The 21,922-nt window shown below is 39.2% G+C and overlaps 1 protein-coding gene across 1 annotated transcript in view; it reads right to left on the bottom strand.

Moving 5' to 3' along the window:
- LOC125453039 (cullin-5) overlaps positions 1–21,922 on the bottom strand; it is a 112,173-nt gene that overhangs the window by 49,460 nt on the left and 40,791 nt on the right. Inside the window, exons 3-5 of the mRNA XM_048532088.1 lie at positions 18,313–18,422; positions 13,700–13,799; positions 8,534–8,710 (exon numbers count right to left, since the gene is read on the bottom strand). Of these exons, the coding sequence (XP_048388045.1) occupies positions 8,534–8,710; positions 13,700–13,799; positions 18,313–18,422 (387 nt within the window). The remainder of the gene's footprint in view (positions 1–8,533; positions 8,711–13,699; positions 13,800–18,312; positions 18,423–21,922) is intronic.

Here is a 21,922-nt window from a genome sequence, read left to right as displayed (position 1 = left end):
TACAAAAATCCCCGTTCCTATTGCTTGAGTATAAAACACCATCAGCTGTATGAGGTAGAAAGTGCAACTTTGTGGATGAGTTTTGCCGTATTTTTAAAAATTGAGACCCGCATAACTAATGTGTTTTTAGGAGTTTTTGATAATATTGAGTGGTAATACAACTTTGGGATGAGGTGCGTTTATTGTATTTCTATTGTTTGCATTCGACAAAGAGCGATTGTTATTAAACTAGAAATCTAGTTCCTGAGCTTCTTTTCCCAATAATTCTCAGGTAGTGCGGCTAATGGGTCCATCCGAGGTCTCATATTTTTCTGTTTCTCCAGGTGGGACATAGCTATGATCTCTTCCTGGAGTCTGCAGTTCTTCTGGTGGTTATACAGAAAAGTCCTCCTCAAATATTAGAGTAAAAATCCCTTTATTTATTGATGTTAAAGACAATTATTGTCATAAAATAATTACACAACTTTCAGGTTACGCACCAACCCACCATGTGAGTCACTGAGGACATCAATATTATTCATGAAGGTCAGGACAGAGAAATTGAGTCTTATCACCAGGGACAAATAGATTCTTCAGTTGCTCTTCTGGGGGGCACATGCCAAGGTGGAGTTGAAGAGTATACGTGATAAGAGGGCATCCTGTTTCACACCCTTTTCTATTTTGATTGGGCAACTCTTGCTGTTGTTACCTTCAGTTTATGGTAGTACTATTTGGGTATTAACGTGATAATAATGGTGTAAATTCCAAGGAGAGTTTAACTTTATATAATAATTTGAAAAATATTTAACACCGAACTGAACTGATCATGTTGACAAGATCTACAAAAGTCGGATCTGTATATGTTTATTTTTATTATGTGATAGAAAAATAAAAAAGGAAAACAGCCTGACCATGGCTAACAAGAGAAATTAGGGATAGTATCAGAAGGAAGGAATAGGTATACAAATGGACCAAAAAAAGCAGTTGACTTGAGGAATGGGAGCAGTTTGGATTTCAACAAAGGAGGACAAAGAGGTTGATTAAGAGGGGAAATAGAGTACAAGAGTAAGCTTGCAGGGAATATACAAACGATCTGTAAAAGTTTCTACAGGAATGAGAAGAGGAAAAGAAGATTATTGAAAGTAAACAAATGTCCCTTACAACCATAAAAAAGTGAGTTATAATGGGGGTCGAAAAAAGATGGTGTGGAATTAAACAAGTAGAAGTCTGTCTTCACAAAGGAGGGCACAAATGCATTTGAAAAATGTTGGGCACCAAGGGTCTTGAAAGAGGGAGGAACTGGAAAAAAAAAATCAGTGTTAGTAAGGAAATGGTGTTGGGGAAATTGACAGCACTAGAGGCTGATAAATCTCCAGGGTCCAGTAGTCTACATTCTAGAGTACTTAAGGAAGGGGCCCCTAGAATAGTAGATGCGCTGATGGTCAGCTTTCAAGATTCTATTGACTGGAATAGTTCCTATAGATTACGGACGGCTCACGCAACCCCACTATTTAAAAAAAAGAGAAAACAGGGAATTATAGACCTTGAACCCATTTCTCCCACACCAATCACTGAGCCACATGTTTATTTTCATAATCTTGCTGACCTTGTGTCAATCAGCTCATGCCTCAGGTAGTAATCCAGAGATGTTTTTGGTTCTGCTTTCTAATTTAACCCATAGCTCCTCTTAATTTCATCAGCAGAATCTCTCTCCCTGACTATACTATCTCTGATTAAAACTACACTTTTTTCTTTCTTCCCTATCTTAAGTGGCTCCCTGTCCGATAGTGCTCTGGTCAGCTTGCTAATCTTCCCTACAGTTCTTGCTTTTGTCCACAAATGGAGCAAGAATCTTGAACCTCACTGGACAAGGACAAGGGCTGATGCTCCTTCAGCACTACCTCTTAGATCTCCGTACCTGCTTCACCCTCCTATTCCCTAACCACTAGCTAAATTCAGGGTAATTAATCTAAGGGATGTGACAGTCTCCTAAAACAAAGAATGCTCAAGTAATACCTTCCCCTCCTTGACATATTGCAGTGCTGAAGGCTCAGAATCAAGCTCATCGACTCTGAGCTGCTGTTATTGGAGTGGCCAACACTCGCTGCAGATGTGGTCACTATAAACCAAATTGGGGTCCAACAGCTCTCACATCGTGCAGGTAAAACACATCATGTGGCCTGGTTCCCTATTCTATTTAATTAATTTTGAATTTGTTTTTTTAAATAACTGAAGACCAGTAGGAAATTTAATCTGCAAAATATTATTCTTTTTACTTTTATTCTGAAAGCAACTTACAGTGGGCAAATTGGCAGTTACATATCAATAACTTACAGTATTACAGTATTATGAAAAGTTTACAACGGTCTAAGACAGTATAAAGTAGAATCAATTAAAGATTATCAATCAGCTGCCTGTTAATCCTGGACATTGTGATGTTAGCACCAAAGCTCTACCCCTGGACTGCATCAGCTACATGCTCAACAATTCACTACTATTTTAAATGGTGAAGCTTCTGACTGATTTCTTACACTTTTAAACTTTCAAGAGCAGATGCATGTGGATAAATGTCAGGTTATCCACTTTGATAGCAAAAACAGGAAGACAGATTATTATCTGAATGGGGGTAGATTAGGAAAGTGGAGGAACAACAAAGTCTGGATGTCCGTGTACACCACCTGCTGAAAGCAAGCATGCAGAAACAGCAGGTGATGAAGGTGGCAAATGGTATGGCATCCTTCAGAGCGACAGGATTCGAGTACAGGTAATTCTGCTTTAACGCGTGTTTCGTTAATGCAAAATGGCTATAATGCGACTGATGAATGTTGGACACTGCTGGATAACTTGAACTTTCTACAGTACAGTATAATGATTTTCTACAGCAATTTCTCTATAATGTGATTTTTCTATGAGATTTTCTATAGCGCAAGGTCGTAAAAGAACACAACTATCGTGTTATTGGAGAACTGGCTGTACATGACCCGGGATATTCTGCTGCAATTGCACACAGCCTTTGTAAGACCACACCTGTAGTACTCTGTGTAGGTGTGGTCTCATTATTTGAGACAGGGTGTTCTGACTATGGAGGGAGTACAACATAGGTGTATCGGCTTATTCCTGGGATGGCAGGAATGACGCATAAAAAGGGACTGGATCGATAAGAATAATATTCACTGGAAGAATTCATGGGGTGGGAGAGCTCATAGAAACCATAAAATTCTAACAGGACTAGTTGGAGTAAACCCGTAGAGAAGAGTTTCCCAATGATTAGACTGTCCAGAATCAGGGATCGCAATTTAAGGATATGCATGATATGGGCAGGCCATTTTGGACTGAGAAGGAATTTTTGCACTTTTTGAGAGGTAGGCCTGTGGAACACACTGTCACAGAAAGCTGTTGAGGCCAAAACACAATGTTTTCAAAGAGGAGATAGATACAGTTCTTAGTGCTAAAGGGATGAAAGGGTATGGGGACTAAGTAGGAACAGTATACTGTGTCGGATGATCAACCATGATCATATTGAATGACACAGCAGGGCTAAAAGACCCAAATGACTACTCCTCCTATTTTCTATGTTTCATTTCCTTGGCAGCTAGAATGATAGCAATATTTTCATTATATCCAGGGGTTGTGACAAGGAACCTCTTTGCTAGGGCTTATTTCTACCGTGTCATTCAGTCTTTTGGCCATAACTTTTGTGGAGAGATGAAGTAATATTGGGAGATGTGCCAGTTATCTATGTTCTTCAGAAGATCTGAGTCTTCAGATTTGGGTTGAGGACTGTTCAACTGTTTTTAAATGCACTTGGAATGATTTTAGACTTCAGACAAAGAGAGAAGGAGCAATAGATTTGAGAGGTATCTGTCTTGTGGATATACAGTTTTTCAAAAGCATATCCCATCTGAATCTGCCACACCATTTCTACCAATCCCTTTAATGCTTAACTTCACTTATCCTCCCTCTATTGGCTTCATTTTGGTCTGATTTCCTCATGTCCGAAACATTGGCAAATTTCACAAATTTTCTCAAAGTTTCTTCTATATAAAATTTCAGTAGTACAAAATATGCTTCTTCAAGCTGGCCTTCTTTTCGTCTCACCAATGTTTATGTGGCTCTTACCTTTAGAAGTTGCTCTCTGTTTAACTAAGTCCCTTTAACTGATTTGGGACATATATCTCCAGCCAATGTAATTTCAATGATGGGCTTGACTAGCCCAATGGTGAGCCCCTGGCTGGACAGTTGTCTTGCACATCTGCAAATCTTTTGGCTTGCATGATCCGAGTATCCCAGTCCCAATATTGCGGATACTAGCCAGCTGTCTAATTATTCTGTTTTGTCACAAATGTTCTTCCATAAGGATGGTGGTGTCATCCATTAACTTTACTTCAGGAGCCTCTCTTCCAAAGGAGTTTTTTTGGGAGTCCTGACAGCTGTAATTCTGTAATGCTCTTCTTTTATAAATGAGATCTGTTTAGTGGTTTTAGTGATGAGAATACTTGCAGAGCAGCCACTAAGTCTCTGTTCAAGCTCCACAAGATGATTAATTTTTTTCTTCAGTTCATTTGTGTGGTTGCCTCTCATGACAGGATTTTGTTTGCAGAGCTGCCAGGCATTCCTCATTCTGGAAAGCCACATGCTGAATGTGTTTGTGTTGTCCAAAGCCAACTTTGGATGTAAATCTGAGAGTGCACAAACTGTAATCATAAAGTGCCAAGTTGTTTCTACCTGCTTGGCTATTTCCCTAATGACCACAGTCCAATTTTAAAAATCAAAGATGGAACAATATCTGCACCCCTTGAGTTTCAACTAGCCACCAGCAGTGAACCCACTTTCATCAAATTACTACACTTGGCCTTCCCCTATATTTAACTCATATAAAAGGCCAACTAGGATAAAATTATATAAAAACAAGGACAGGATTTCTAACTTTTTAAATGGAACATGAACTATATCTTTCCAAACTGGTCTATTCAATCCCTCAACCTTCCACCAGATTTCAGCTGACTATGACCATGGTCTTGACTCTACATATACAATTTGAAGGGAGATGACTGATATTACGGTAAGCAAATCCTGTATCTGTGAACACTTCCCCCATGTCCTTAAAAAAAGGTTTTCCATCAACTTCTGCACATCTTCCAATTTCTATTGCAGCACATGAAAATGACACCTAACAGTACAGCATTTCCTCACTAACGCAATCTAGAATACATGCTCAAGTCACATGACTAGAACTTGAACACCATCATCTAACTCAGAGATGCCAATGTTACCAAGGCTGATATCTATATGATGGGCCTCCAGCCCCACCAACCCCAGCACTTTTTCCCTGCAACTGAAGCAAGTGTTACACCTACCCCTACACCTCCCCCCTCACCCCGATCCCAGGCTCTAAGAAGACTTTCCACATCAAACAGATATTCACCTGCACATCTGTTAATGTGATATACTGAATGTGCTGTTCCTGTTGTGGCCTCCTCTACATCGAGGAAATCAAGTGGAAGCTTTGGGACTGCTTTGCAGAACACCCACACTCAGTTCGCAACAAACAACTATACTTCCCAGTCGCAAACCATTTCAACATCCCCTGACCCCAACCAAAACCCTCGGACGACACGTCCATCCTGGGCCTCCTGCATTGCCATGACGCCACCTGAAAGATGCAGGAACAGCATCTCGTCATTCGCTTGGGAACCCTGCAGCCCATGGGTATCAATGTGGACTTCACAAGCTTCAAAATCTCCCCTTCCCCAACCCCCAACCATTCCTCACACCTCAAGCCTCTCCCTCATCCCGCCTCCTTGACCTGACCTATACCCTCCCTAACTCCCCACCTACATTCACCTTCTCTGGTTCTAACCCTGCCTCTTTGACCTGTCTGTTTCCTCTCACCCTATCTTCTCCTTTATCCATCTTCTATCCACCTCCCCTTCTCTCTCGATTTATTTCAGAATCCCCTTCCACTCCCCCATTTCTGAACAAGGGTCTCGACCCGAAATTCAATAGAGCGTTGGCTAAAAGGGACATTTTCAGGATGGTGACTTGGATAACACAAGTAAATATACTATCACCGAGTTTGCAGGTACCACAAAATCGGTGGGACGTCAAGTAGTGAGGATGACAAGGAGCCTACAAAGGGATACAGACAGGTTTGTGAATGGACAAAAACTTGGCAGATATAATGTAATACGGGAAAATGAGATTGTGCACTTTGAAAGTAACAATCGAAGAGCTGAATACTATTTATATGTCAAAAGATTGCCAGAAGATGGAGCAGAGGGGCATTTGGGGGTCCTAGTGTATGAGATCTTATTAAAACACATGATTCTTCGGGAACGGACAAGGTAGATGCAGTTAGTGTGTTTCCCTTGTGGGATTCTCTAGGGTAAGGAGGGCATTATCTCAAAGTAAGTGGTTATCCATTTAAGACAGAAATAGGGAGCATTTTCTTCTCAGGGGAGGAAATCTGTGGAATTCTTTTTTGCAGAGGGTTACTGAAGCTGGGTCATTAAGTCCATTTAAGGCTGAGATTGATAGTTTTTAAATCATTAAAAAGGTAATAAAAGGGTGTGGGTTTGGAACAGGAAAGTAGAGCTGAGGATGATCAGACCAGCCGTGATCTTGTTGAATGGCAGAACAGACTTGATGGGCCAAATGGCACAGTTCTACTCCCAGGTCTTACAGTAGTTGGAAGAGCGGGAAGTTGTTCACTTTGGCAGACTGAATAATAAATTGGAGTATTACTAAGTGATAACGGCTGTAGAATTTGAGAGTTATAGACATTCTGGTGTTTAAGAAACAAATTGTTCATATGGGCAGGCACAGTAATGTAATCGAGAATGCCAATGGGCATAATCTCCTTTATTATAAGAACTGAACAGAAAAGTAAAGATGTCACATCTCAAAGGGCACTGATGAGGCCACAAGCTGAATACTGCATACAGTTTTGGTGACCACATGAGAAAGGACATAAATGCATTGGAGGCAGTACAGAACAATTTTATTAGATTGATTCCTGGGTGAAGATTGTCTCATGAGGATAGGTTGCATAGACCGGGCTTGTTTTCACTGGAGTTTAGAAGAGTAAGGATGTCTTGATTAATTGTACATGAGATAGTGTTCAGGTGTGTGTGAGTTATAGGGGGATGGGTCTGGGTGGAATGCTCCAAGGGTTGGTGTGGACTCGTTGGGCCGAAGGGCCTGTTTCCACACTGTAGGGATTCTATGATTTTGAATGATCTTCATAAGGTGGATGTGGAAAGAATGCTTCCTCTTGTGGATGAGTGCAGAACTCGAAAGCATTGTTTTAAAATTTGGGATCACCCTTTCAGAGCAGAAATGAGGAGAAATTCTCTCTCTGTGAGGGTTGAGACACTTTGGAACTCTGCCTTAGAAGGCAGCATAGGTCATGACATCAAGAATTTTGAAGATACAAGTGTTTAAATTCTTATTAGGCATGGGAATCACAGGTTAATAGGACTGGATGGAATACAGTCCTCAAAACAGATCAGCTATGATCTTATTGTACACCATAGCAACTTGAATGATTTACTTCTGCTCCTATTTTGTATGTCCAAAAATGCAAAGGTATGCAAGTAAATTTGAGTTTAAACAGAAGTATTCATGGTAGTGTAAGGCATAAGCAAACAAACTGCAGCTGCTAAGTCTACAAGTTAGATTTGCCAGGCATTGCTTAAGGGCAAAGCAGGGTCCTGACCAAAGTTGTGATATTTTCTGTCAACTTGACCTGTTCCTTTAAGATTCTTAAAGAGAATCCAGCTAATTGCAATTACTCGCAAGTATTCTGAAATGATTTTACAGCATGCAAATTGTGTGTTAATGTTATGCTCTAGGTCAAAATCATGAACAAAAATGTTTCTTTACTTCTTGAAGATAATGTTAAAAACATCAGATTTGCAAGTATAACAGTTGCGCACCATTTTAAGAAACATTCACAATATATATAGCTTGATCTCCTGTGACATTGCCTGTGGCAAGTCAGATGATAATGTTGCTTATTAAAAAAAAGGACAATTGTATTCTAAAAATCATTAATGTGTTGTACCTGAGCTACATAGAACTGTTTCTCTTTAAAGCAATGCTTTTTTTCTTTATTCATTCATGGGATGAGGGCGTCGCAAGCCAGGCAGCATTTATTACTCATCCCTAATTGCCCAGAGGGCAGTTAAGAGTCAACTACATTGCTGTGTGTCTGGAGTCACATTTAGTCCAGACCAGGTAAGGATGGCAGTTTCCTCCCCTAAAGTACAGTGGTGACCTGGTGGGTCTTTCCTGACAATCAACTCTGGACACACAGTCATCATTAGACTATTAATTCCAGATATTTATTGAATTCAAATTCCACCATCTGCCACGGCAGGATATGAACTCAGGTCCCCAGAGCGTTATCGTGGTCTCTGGGATAACAGTCCAGTGACAATACCACTAGGCCACTGCCTCCCCAATGTTTGACTGTATTAAAACAGAAAATATTAGAGATCAATGCTGTAACTTTGCAGTAACTCAGATAAGTATTAAATGTTCAGCTCCATACCTTTCTTACAATACTGTCCTCGACATTGGATTTCTTATTACTGCCCTGTTTGCCCATTAAAGTTATTTCTAACTGGCAGAAAGGTTTCGGCAAGATGTCACACTGTGTGAAGAATTTCCGCCATTCTGCAATGTAAGCTTTCAGCAAAGCAGTGTCATCCTGGTGACTCAGCACTCTCTGGGGGATAAAAAACAACATATGTTATTTACTCCAAATCAGATTTCCAACAACCACAGCATTTTGTTTTGTATCATTTTGACAAAGACCACAAAAACACTAATTCTAAGCAATACTCTAAAACAGACTTTGTAAGGAGGGATGGTACATTTCATCTAGTAAATGAAGCATAACAAGTACTCTCCAGACATGTAATCCTTTCTGAATATTCCTAACAGCTATTATAACTAACAATAAATTGAAGTACTTGGGTTCTCACATTTGTATTTTGAGATAATTGTTATCAAGCACAGTAAGGAAAACCCATGAAGATAATGATGCTTGGGAAATACAAGGAATTTGGGTACATTTGCTGATGTTCAAGGCCTCAAAATGCGGAAAGGCTGCGAAAGGAAGAGATATAAAGAGGGTGGACAGTTGGAAAGCTAACACAAGAGGCTGAGAAACAACCACTCGAGGTTAATTGACTATACGGCTATGAGCTATTAAGTAGTTAGCAGAGAACAAACTATGATCTATCTAGCTGGATTTCAGCCTGGAATCTGAGTGATCTAGTACTAAAATCAGCTGAGATTATAACATTTAATGTCAACCTGTAATTTTTTATTACAAAAAATATATTTAGAGTACTTCAACATTTTGAGTTGCTTACTGTAATATTTATGACGCGGTCAGCCAGGTGGACCTCAGAATATGTCAGACCTCAGAAGCAGTCCCTGCTTGGGACTGTTAACCTGGCCCAATCAGGGGGCCCTGACCGATAGGTAAGAACAGAAGTGTCAGACATGTAAACAAAGGATGACTTGCTGACAGGATACCAGCCTCTGTGGAGTTTTGTTTTATAAAAAAATAGTAGATTCGTGCATGCAAAACTATAAACCATTCGTAATTTCAAAATGAGATTAAATGGGATTTGAATAGCATCAAGTTAGTTCTCTTTGAAGCAATTTAATTAAATGATCTTGGGATAGATTGTTGATATTGTTCAAATTTCACACTTTCAAATGAACAGTCTAATTTGTGGTCCTTGTACCAGCTGAAAAACACTGTGCAAATAGAGAAAATATGTGCATCTGGAAATCAATTCTCTCAACCACAAATACAAACTTCTGACGAGTAGTTGTACAGACTATTGATACAAGAAATAAAGCCACCATAAAGATAAATAGAAGTTAATGTTCTGAATAGTACACAGCAACTGCATTAAAACTTTGAGGCAGCATGCAGTTTAATGTTTATCTAGGATTTAAATGAGACATTACACATATGTTTAGTGAATAAAATCTGAAGAACATAAGAAATAGGGGCATGGCAGAGAGCCCCTTGACTGCATCCCATTAATCAATAAGACAGTGGCTGATCTGTACCTTAAATTCCACTTAACCGCAGGATCCCCATATCCTCTTATTCTTTCAAGTGACCATAAGTCTCAGTCTTGAAAATACTCAAAAACTGAACATCTGCTGCCATCTGGGGTACAGATAATAAAAAAACTTTCACCTTAGTTCAAAATGGTCATCCCCTTATCTTAAGACTATGCACTCGAATTACAGACCTCAAATGCCTCTCAGCAGATGCTCCATTCAAACTCTGAGAATCTGGTGTACACCAATGAAACTAATTCTCATTCAACTAACCTTCAGAATAAACTCATCCTCTCTTCATTGAACAATTCTCTCATACCAGGAATTAAGCTATCAACTTTTGTTGCCCCAGCACTGATTCTTGCAGCACTTCACTATTGACAATGCATCTCTGAAAATATGTTCAATTCTTGGCATCACACATAGAAAGGATGCAAAGTGTTTAAGAGATGATGTAGAATTTAAGAATTCTCTAGGGACGAGGGATTTAACTACATGGATAGATTGGAGATTGGATATTGGATATATTGTGGTTTGCCTCCTTAAAGAGATGATTGAGAAGAGATTTGGTAGAGTGTCTAAAACCAATACTGAGCCCCAACAATACCATGCGTTAATACTATCACAGTCCTATTTACTCATTCATTTAAAATTGTACTGCTCATACTAATGTGCCTGGTCAGTGTTTTCATATAACCTGCAGATTCACTGTCATCTGTTCAGATAGCCAAAAGTTGATAGCCATTGGGTAAGGACCTAGGCTTCTTCGCAATGGCTACTATCACTCCCTTATTCGCTTGACTCAGTTACATCTCCTGTTTCTGGCCACAAATCATATCTGTACTACTCCAGGTGATACTGTATGTAAATTAATCTGAACAGGTAACTCTTCCTTTTCCAAATTCCTGGCAACATCTACACCTCAGACTGAAGCTGAATAACCTTTAGCTGATGCTCCCAGGGATACAGACAATTATTGTGGATGTTATCAGTCAGGTCAATTATGGGTTTATGAATGAGCAATCTTAGAGAAGTTTTTTTGGGAAATAACGATCAACATAGATAAAGGGGAACTTGGGGACGTTTATATTTAAGATATTCAGAAAGCATGTGACAAGTTGCTGCATCGAAAGTTACTCAACAAAATGAGACACCATGCCATTGAGATAGCATTTTGCATGGACAGAGGATTATTTAATTAACCAGCAGACAGTAGACATAAACGGAACATCTTCAGGTTAGTAGGGTGTAACAAACAGACTGCTTCAGTAAATCAGTGTGCTGAAAACTTACCTTAATTTGAGCCAATGAAGGAACCTAATGCACGCATTGCTAAATTTGCTGACGATACAAAAACAAGTGTTCTCTTTATAACTTACTTTCTTACCTGAATTCTGCTAAGAAATATAGATAACTTAAATGAGTGGCAGGAGGAGTATAATGTGGAAAAATGTGATATTTAGCATGTAGAACAGAAAGGCAGCATATTATTTAAATGAAAAGAGTTTGCAGAAAACTAAGATAAAGACATCTGGTGTCCTAGCAAAAGAATCACAATACATTTTCCAGCAAGTAACATCAAAGGTAAATGGAATATCGCTGTTTATTACAAGAGGAATGGAATAAAAATGTAGATACTGCAGTAGTATAGGGCAGTTTTTCCTCAACCAGTGGGAAATGTTAAGGCCTCAAGAATTGACTCGCTTATAAATAAAATACAACCAGATGCTTGTCACTACTGACAAAATAATTTTTAAAAAATAATTTAAGCGAAAAAACTTTTCAGCAAAAATCAATGTAATTTTAATGCCCTTAAAATTTTCCAGTAACAGATAACACAACACTAAAACACAAACATAAAAACAACACATTCTTAAAAAGCAGGGTTTTGTCTGTAACATGGTGGGACAGGGTATTTTTTTAAAAAACAAGTTGGTTGGTAGCATGCAAGATACAAAAGGTTGAGATCTGCTGGCATAGGGTATTGGTGTTCTGGAGCCTGGAATATTGTATACAGTTTTGGTCTCCATATTTGAGAAAAGATATAAATGTGTTACAGGCAGTTCAAGGAAGGTTAACTCAAGTAGTACCTGGGATTGGGGCCCCATTTTATGAAGCTTGGACAGTTTGCATCTTTATTCACTGGCATTTAGAAGGGAACTTTGACAAGGATTGATGCTGAAATGATGATTCTCTTTGAGAGAGAGAATAAAACTAGGGGGCAGATTAAAGATAAAAGAGTCTCCCATTTAATACTAAGAAGAGAAGAAATTGTGTTTTGCTCAGAGTTAAAAATCTTACTCAGTGTGGCCAAGGTAAGGTTATTGACTATTTTTGTTTTACAGCAGAGTTTCTTAGTCTTTCAGTTCCTTGATAGTCAATCAGTGGGTAGACTGAAATGTGAAGTGGAGGCCAAAATTAGATAATTCATGATCTTATTAAATGATGGCACATACAAGGAAATAAATGGTCTACTCTTTCTCCTAACTCATATGTTCGTATTCACTCGATACAGCGTGGAGCTTGAGGAACACAATAGGTCAGGCAACATCAGAGGTGCAGGAAAGTTGATGTTTCAGGTCAAAACCCTTCATCAGGACTGAGTGGGGGGAGGGGGGGTGCTGGACAAACATAGGTGCATTTTGGAAGGTAGCTGCAGGTAGGGGGTTGTGGAGCAGATACGCGAGAAAAAAGATGGACAGATTGTGTCAGGTCATGGAGACAGGGATGAGGGGGAGGGCTGGACATGGGATGCCCTTAAAAGTTTCTATTAACGGTTAATACAGTAGTAAAATGCAAATATAAAAAAATGTTCTTAAAAAGTAGGGCTTTGTTTATAACATTGTGGGGCATGTATTGTGATTCTTTTGCCAGGACACCAGAAGCTTCAAAAAATCTCCCCCCCGACCCCACAGCCTCATCCCAATGTCCAGCCCTCCCTCTCATCCCCACCTCCTTGACCTGACACTACCTGTCCATCTTCCTTCTCCCGTATCCACCCCACTCTTCCCACTGACCAATCTCCAAAAACCCCTACCTGCAGCCACTATCACCACCCCACCTATCTTCACCCAGCCACATTCCCCCCATACCTGATTTATTACTGAGCTCCCTTGCCCCGCCCCAGTCCTGAAGAAGGATCCTGACCCGAAATGTCAGCCTTCCTGCTCCTCAGATGCTGCCTGATCTGCCATGTTCCTCCAGCTCCACACTGCTTGACTGACTTCCAACATCTGCAGTTCTTGCTATCTCCTGTTAGTATTCAGTTGTCTGCAGTTGTGGTGCTCTCCACAAATACCAACATGCTATAGTTGCTGCACACCACCCACACTGGACCACCCCTGTATAAATTTGCTTTTGTTCTTTAATTATTTTGTCAATGTATCAATCACCTTAGTTTAAAGATGGAATACTAAAACTAAGTGCTGATCTTACTGCAAGTTAGTGATATTAAATATTTACCTGCAGCACAATTTCCAACTTTTGGAAGCCAGAAACAGCACCTCTTTGTCCCTCTACAATAAATTCCCAACTTTTATATTCTGCTTGTGATAACTATACTAAAGCACTAAAAGGTAACAATATTCAATACACAAATACCTCTTGTAGAAAAATTCTGACTTACAGCTTGAGCTTGTTTGATAAAATCTAGAATGTCTTCTTTGAGAGCCTGATGAATTTTTGCTGGACCCTTATCATCCCACAGACAGACAGCATGAACATCTCTATAAGAAAACAGCAGTACTTACAATGTAAAATTCTAGATGAACACAACAGACAACAACTTCAGCAGAAGTAAACCACAACTTGAAGTCATTTGTTTAATATGTACTAAATATTTTATTTCATTTTTGGAACTGGAAATGAAATGACTTGTAAACAGGAAAGTAAGTTAACCAAACATTTTTTGTACAGAATGAACAACAAAATACAAGTAATCTGAATCTTACTTAAATATAGCTTGGCTAGCGAATGGGCTGATTGAATACAAATAAAATCAAATAATACTGCACTGTTTCCAAATGGAGTAGTATTAAATTGGTTTGCTGAACTTGTAAAGATTATAGATAGGTTGAAACATATTGTAAGAGTCAGGGGTTCTGAAGATGCCATATCACTGCAAAGGAAGCGATGAGGGTTCTCAGTATCTGAACTGTGAAACTGCATTAAGACTCATACTAAACTTCACTGTAATTCTATAACGAGTTTTTTTTTCTTTTATTCCTTTATTGGAAAGTCTTCCAGAATTCTTTAATGAAGGCAGGGAATATTCGGTCTTAATTCACTTTAAATAGATGATGGGAAAACACCAAAAACACGAAGGATAATTTTCCTCATGTTATTTTACAGAGCTGGAGTAGACAGGAGATAACAATCTAGGTTCCGGTTCACCCCACTTTCAGGATTCTGGTCAAAAGTAACAGGAAGCACCCCAAATACCTGCCTACGTACAGCAAGTATATTGGTAATATGCCACAGGGCTTTTTAAAAATTATTTGCACCATTGCAATGTCATATGCTAGGAACTCTGCATAGTTCTGGGCCAAATGTTGTTACACCAAAAGATCAGAGGAATTAAATTTCAAACGTTCCACAGTAAAAAGAAGCATACAAATGTATGAAATAGGAATAGGTCATTCAGTCCCTTGAGCTTGCTCCACCTTCAACAAGACTGTGGCTGATTGGTCTGTAATCTCAAATCTGCATTCCCACCAATGCGGATAACTTTTCACTCCCTTGCTTAAGGATCTATCTACCTCTGCCTTGAAACTTTCAACGACTCTGCTTCTACCATCTTTTATGGAAGAGTTCCAAAAATTCATGACCCCCAGAAAAAAAAAAATCAAACTTTTGTTTTAAATAAGCAATCCCTGAATTTTAAGCAATGACCTGTAATTCCAGATTTTCTAATAAAAGAAAAGGAAAAGAAAAATACCTGTGCAATTTCTCTGCCACTTCTTTGTTTTCTAATATTAATTCTCCAGTCTCATTTTCCATAGTGCCAAGATCACTTGTATTTTTCAACCTCTTGCTCTTATAAACTCCAGAAAATGCTAGCTTATCTTTTGCTTTAAATTTCTTTCATAAAACGATAACATCCTATAACATTCCTAATTACTTGCTGTATTTAAGCAATAACGTTTTTGAATTCATGCACAAGGACACGCAGATCATTCTACACCACAGAGCTCTGCAATCTGCCATCATTTAGGTAATTTTAAAAAACACTCTTCCTGCCAAAATGGAAAATTCACATTTGTCCACATTATCCTCCATTTACGACATCTGTGCCCTCTCCCTTAATTTTTTTTTGCAGCCTCATGTCCTTTACACAACTTACTTTCTTAGTGATTTTCAGCAATTGTTCCTTTATCTAAGTAACTTATATAAATTTCTCCTAATATCAATGCCTGTGGGCACACTATTTGTTATATTTTGCCAACCTAAAATAATTCATGCATGTTCACTCACTGCTTCCTGCTGGCCAGCCAATCATATGTCTCTGCCACCATGCTAAACTATGAGATTTTATTTCCTGAAATTTACTTTGATGTGACATTTCACCAGATGTTTTCTGGAAATCTAGGTATAATACTTCCACTAGCTCCCCCTTCTCCACAGCAAGCATTACTTCAAGAACTCCAATGGACAGGTCAAACATTATGTCCCTTCCACAAAACCATATCGACTCTGCCTTGTTGCCTTGAACTTATCCAAGTGCCTTGTTTTAAGCAATGATTGTTTCTAATTGTTTGACATTGGTCATTGAGAAAATAACTAGCCAATTAGTTTCCTGCTTTCTATAATCATTCAATCTAGAGGCATTGTCCAGAGTCTAGGGAATTTTGGCAAATGAAAGCTGATACATCCACTAGCTCACTAGTCACTGTTTTTGAAACCTTAGGATCAGGTCCATTAGGACATGGGCACACATCAATCCACAGCTCCAACAATTTGTTGACCACCACTTTTTTGGTGATTGTGATTTTCCTGAATTCCTCCCTCCTATTCTTTTACTGATTTACCACTGCTTCTGGGATGTCATTTGTATCCTCTATAATCAAGAGTACGGATGAAAAATACCTGTGCAATTTCTCTGCCACTTCTTTGTTTTCAATTATTAATTCTCCAGTCTCATTTTCCATAGTACCAAAGCTAACTTGGTTAATCTTTTTCTAGGTAGTTTTCTCTCATATTCTAAATAATTTCTTCTTTATTAATTGATGTGTTGGCTCTTTGCTTTTTTTAAAAAAAATTCCATCCAATCATCTGACCTGTCTTTGTACAACTGTATGCTTTCTCTTTTAAGATAATACTATCTTTCACATTCCTAGTTAACTAGATTATCATAGAGTCATGGAGATGTATAGCATAGAAACAGATCCTTTGGTCCAACTTGTCCATGCAGACTAGATATCCTAAATTAATCTAATTCCATTTGCTAGCAATTGGCCCATATCCCGCCTAACCCTTCCTATTCATATACCAATCGAGATGCCATTTAAATGTAATAATTCTATCAGACTCCACCACTTCCTCTGGCAGCTCATGCTATACATGCACAACTTCTGTGTGAAGAAGATGCTTTTTAATTTTTCTCCTCTCACCCTAAACCTATTCCCTCTAGTTTTGGACTCCCTTATCCTGTGGAAAAGACTTGAACTATTCACCCTATCCATACTCCTCATGATTTTATAAACCTCTAGAACAAAGAGCAAAGAAAGAACAAAGAAAATTACAGCACAGGAACAGGCCCTTCGGCCCTCCAAGTCTGCGCTGATCAAGATCCTCTGTCTAACCTGTCATCTATTTTCTAAGGGTCTGTGTCCATTTGCTCCCTGTCCATCCATGTTCCTGTCCAAATATATCTTAAAAGACGCTAACGTGTCTGCATCTACCACCTCTGCTGGCAACGCGTTCCAGGCACCCACCACCCTCTGTGTAAAGAACTTTCTGCGCACATCTCCCTTAAACTTTCCTCCTCTCACTTTGAACTTATGACCCCTAGTAATTGAGTCCTCCACTCTGGGGGAAAAATCTTTTTGCTATCCACCCTGTCTATATCCCTCATGATTTTGTAGACCCTAGAAGGTCAGCTCCCAGCCTCCAACTCTTCTGGGAAAACACCCCAGCCTAATCAGCCTCTCTCCAAGCTCAAACTCTCCATCCCTAGCAACATCCTTGAAAAGGGTTCAGAGAAGATTTACAAATTTAACATCCTTCCTTTAGCAAAGAGACCCGAATTGAATGCAGGTTTCCAAAAGTGGCCTAACCAATGTCCTGTGAGTCCATACCTTGGATTCTTTCTTGCTCGTTGGAATGTATCTATTCTGTGTATGCTGAAATACCTCTTTAAATGTCTGTCACTGCATCTCTATTGACATATCCTTTAACCTAATTTGCCAACTGACTTTAGCCAATTCTGCTTTCACGCTCTCATAGTTGCTATTCTCCAGCATCTGCAGTTCCCATTATCTCTACTATTATATCAACTTACTTTAAAATTGTTAGATTCACTACTCTTTCCCTCAAACTGAATATAAAGTTCAGTTACACTATGGTCACTGCTGTCCAGGGGCACCTTCATTATGAGTTCATTAATCCTACCTCATTAGTTAATACCATATCAAACGTAGCCTCCTCCCTGCTCAGCTCTAGACAGAGCATGCTGTCTAAGAAACATTGCATAAAATTCCTCATTTAGGTTCGCTTTGCCATCCAACATTTCCAGTCCAGTAGATTTAACATCTCCCATGATTATCTGCCTGTCTTTCTGGCAAGCTCTTATTATTTATTTCTTTTTACTCTACCCTACCATGCACTCTTATTTGTGGGCCTGTACACCACTCCCACAACTGGCTTCTTGCTTTTATTGTTTGTCATTTCTACCAAGTCTGGTGATCTACCCTATCTATCTTGGTTCTTGGAATTTAGGAAATTATTTATCCTGACCCCACAAAATTTAAATTTGTAGTCCAAACTGCAGACTTTGTTTTCATTTATCACAGAGGCAATGAGCCTCATCACAACAGTTGATGTCCAGGGCCTGTTACAGTATTTGCATTCAAGTCTCATTTGCAATCTCCTCACCAACCTTCAAGATAATCTGTTTGCTGAAAATATTGGCTGGAATCATGGATGAGCCATCATGGCAGGCAGTAGTGCACCCTACTGAACAAACAAGTGTGTCCTAATATTTTTATAATCTGTTAGATTTTAAGTAATTCAGATACTTACGAAAATAAGTCGAACCATTGCTGCTTTGTCACAGATTCTTGCCGTAACAGTTTTAGAACAATGGGGCGCATAAGATCCCATTTGTCCTCAAACTGGAGGGAACCTTTGTTCTGAAAGAAATTAACAATGATGAGAAGGAATAGCATTAATTAAGACATTAATATCAGTGCACCAACTTATTCATTAGAAGATCCCATTAATGAGTGCCTGTCATAAATAGTAAAAATGCAGATTTACATTACAATCCAGATCATGATTTTTGAAATAAAAACACAGATGCAGATAATCTGAAACAGAAACAAAAATTGGAGAGACTCACTAAGTATGGCAGCATCTGCTTTCCATCCACAGATGGTGCCAGACCTGTTGAATTTCTCCAGGGATATCTGTTTTTGTTTCGGATTGTAATTTTTATTCATCCAAACCAGCCCCAAACAGAGAGTAGTTTACAGGCCATGGGCCTGGTCCATACACTAGTGACCAACTCCAGTTACCTAATACGGGTACTTCTCAGGCTCAATGAGGCCATTTGCAATCTTAGTAACCTGTTAAAGTCCGAGCTCCAATTGCCTTCAGCCAACCAGGTCTCACGTTCTAAAATTCCTTACTTGAACCCCTTCACCTCTCCTACTTGCGCTTCAAAACTTTCCTGAAAACCGAGGTCTTTGTTCTGACTATTGTTTCTCTCTCTCCTAATTTTTCTTTCTTTCTTTGGCATATTTCCCTTGCACCTATCTGAAGCACCTTGCAGCAACTTTCTGCTTTAAATTTTATTTCATAGATGGCAGCTGGTCAGCTAGCAATGGAGTTGCCAAGTTGTCAATTTGATCTAGCGGGAACATTCTTCCTTTGATCTGATTTATTGTTGTCACATGTATTTACGTACAGTGAAAAGCTTTGCTTTGTGAGCAGGACTGATAAATCATATACAGATCATAATATGCTTAGACACAGCAAGGCATACAGGTTACAACTGCACAAAGCAAGATTAACATTATTTGAGGTCAGAGGAGTCCATTCAGCAATCTAATAACGGCCAGGAAGAAGCTGCCCTTGAACCTGTTGATGAATTTGTTCAAGCTTCTGTATCTTCTGCCTGGTAGAAGAGGTTGGAAACAGGCATTACCAGGATGGGAGGCATCTTTGATGACAGCGGCAGCCCTTCCGCAACGAGAATTGTAAATGAAATCCACGGATGGGAGGTTGGCTTCCGTGATGGTCTGAGCTGTGCATAGAACCTTCTGTAATTTCTTACGATTCTAGGCAAAGCAGTTGCCATACCAGGCAGTTATGCATCTGGATAGTATGCTTTCTGTGGCGGAGCCGTAAAAGTTGGAGAGGGTCCTTATGGACATGCCAAATGTCCTAAGCCAACTAAGGAAGAAGAGGTGGTGGGATGCTTTCTTGACTGTTGTATCTGCATGGGACATCGAGGACAGATGGTCGGTTATTGTCACTCCTAGGAGCTTGACTCTCTTGACCATCTCCACCTCAGCTTTGTTAATTTAGATGGGGGCCTGTGTTCCTCCTTTCTTCCTGAAGTCAATGATCAGTCCTTTTGTTTTGCCAAAATTGAGACAGACAGGTCATTTTCACTGAACCACAATACCAAGCCCTCTATCTATCTCTTTCCTGTATTCTGAATCATCACTGTTTGACATCTGTCCTGCAACAGTGATATCGTCAGCAAACTTGTAGACAGCGTTCATTAAAAATTTGGCTACACAGTCGTGGGGGTGTACAGGGAGTACAGTAGGGGGCTCCAGTGTTGAGGGTTATCGTGAAAGAGGTCATGCTGTCTAAGCTTCACTGATTGCAGTCTGTGGGTTAGGAAGCTGCTGATCCAGTTGCAGAGGGCGGAGCTGGGACCTAAGTCTCAAAATTCAGACATTACTCTGGAAGGGCTTGTGGTGTTGAAGGTGGAGCTGTAGTCCATGAGAATGAGTTTGACATAGGTGTCCTTGTTATCCAGATGTTCCAGAGGTGAGTGTAGGACCCTCTAACATCAGTTGATTGCACTTCCTACTGAGGCGTCCTGTGGCAATGGTAGAGCCCCGACTTCTGGGCCTAAAGGTCTGGATTTATGCCCTACCTTGCCCAGATATGTGACACAATTTGTCCGAGTAGGTTGATTAAAAATACCTATAAATTATTGTGAGCTAATCCGAGTTTAAGCCCTTTTTAAAATTGCAGTCTCCACCATGCAAAGCTGTTGGTTGATAATTTGGACAATCTGATAACACAAACTACCGTGCTTCTAGGCTTACTCTGTTCCCTACCTGTGCCGCTGCACAACCCTCCCCTCCAACACCACACCAAACTTTGAATTTATATCTCAGCTGTAGAATGTGTTAAAAATACTTCATATTCCACACCTCCACCTCTACTTCTTGGTCAATGTTTAAAATGTAGAAACTCAACAGAAATCATTATCACTAATGTTTTCCACAAATCAATTTTATTGATGATTACAAGGTTAAGAGTGCATTTTAAAATTCAGAAGAAAATGAAATCAAAATTTGTCAGCTTACATCTCGTCCATCCACACAGTCGCCGAATATTTATTATTCGTATGGTAAACAAAAAAGTATTGTAGCAATTGGGAACCACAGATGGGATTAAGGGAGAACTGATAGCAGACAGAAGTAGTCAAACTGAAACATTAATTTCCTCCCAAGGATACAAAATTCAATTCTTGTGAACTTAATTTTTTCAGGGCTGGGGAAATTGTTCAGTAGTAAATAGTGAATTTCTAACTGCATGCTAAGTCCAGAAAATACCATTCTCAACTTTTGCAACTGTTTGTTACAAAGCTAATGAGCAGATATGGCAAGCTTGAGCCTTTGCAATAATTTTAATGCCTTTGAATTATAAATTCATCAGTAGGGATTTTAGCAAGAAGAAGGAAGTTAACACTAAATGCAATGTTCAGATTTCCATGTACAACCACGCATATGCAGAACCCACGAGTTGGTGATGAACATCTTCCACTTAAAATGGGCAGCAATAATCCCATTATTTTCAATCACTAATTCTGGATTGTTTCAGCATTACATCTAACAGTAGGGTGGCGCACAAGTCAAATTGCTGCATGTGCAATGCACGACATCAATGAATATCAGCAACATTGGGACTGATCGAAAGTTTCAATACACATCTACCATTTATACTTTTTCGTGGTGTTACAATTAATTAAAATTATTTCTGTTACTGAACATCTAAAGTTTTGATGTTTAAGTTCTGTTTATTTGATGCACAAACTGAGCTGGTCTGAAGTCTATATAGGTTAGCTTTATAACTGATCACTGATTAACTGTGACGAGATAATCCTGTCAGAACAGTGTGAAACAAAATTTTCAATTTTTCAAAATGAATGCCTACATTAAGTTGCTAAAGGGAGGATTACTAGATTATAACTAACATTATATTATAATTTATATATAAAGTTTTGCATAGCACTGAGAAGCCAATAAATATGGAGTACAATATACAAGTTACCATGAATCTTTAGTGTGTCAAGGGGAAGCGTATTTGCATTAAATGTTGGAAAATTGAGTACTTGGAGCAGATGATCTTTGCACTTGAACAACAGTTTTCCCTGTATTGCAGT

This window comes from Stegostoma tigrinum, chromosome 6 (genome assembly GCF_030684315.1).
Source record: "Stegostoma tigrinum isolate sSteTig4 chromosome 6, sSteTig4.hap1, whole genome shotgun sequence".
In the NCBI taxonomy this organism is placed as follows: Eukaryota; Metazoa; Chordata; class Chondrichthyes; order Orectolobiformes; family Stegostomatidae; genus Stegostoma; species Stegostoma tigrinum.
The sequence above is the reverse complement of the archived record's forward strand: the minus strand, read 5'-3'. Positions and strand labels throughout refer to the sequence as shown.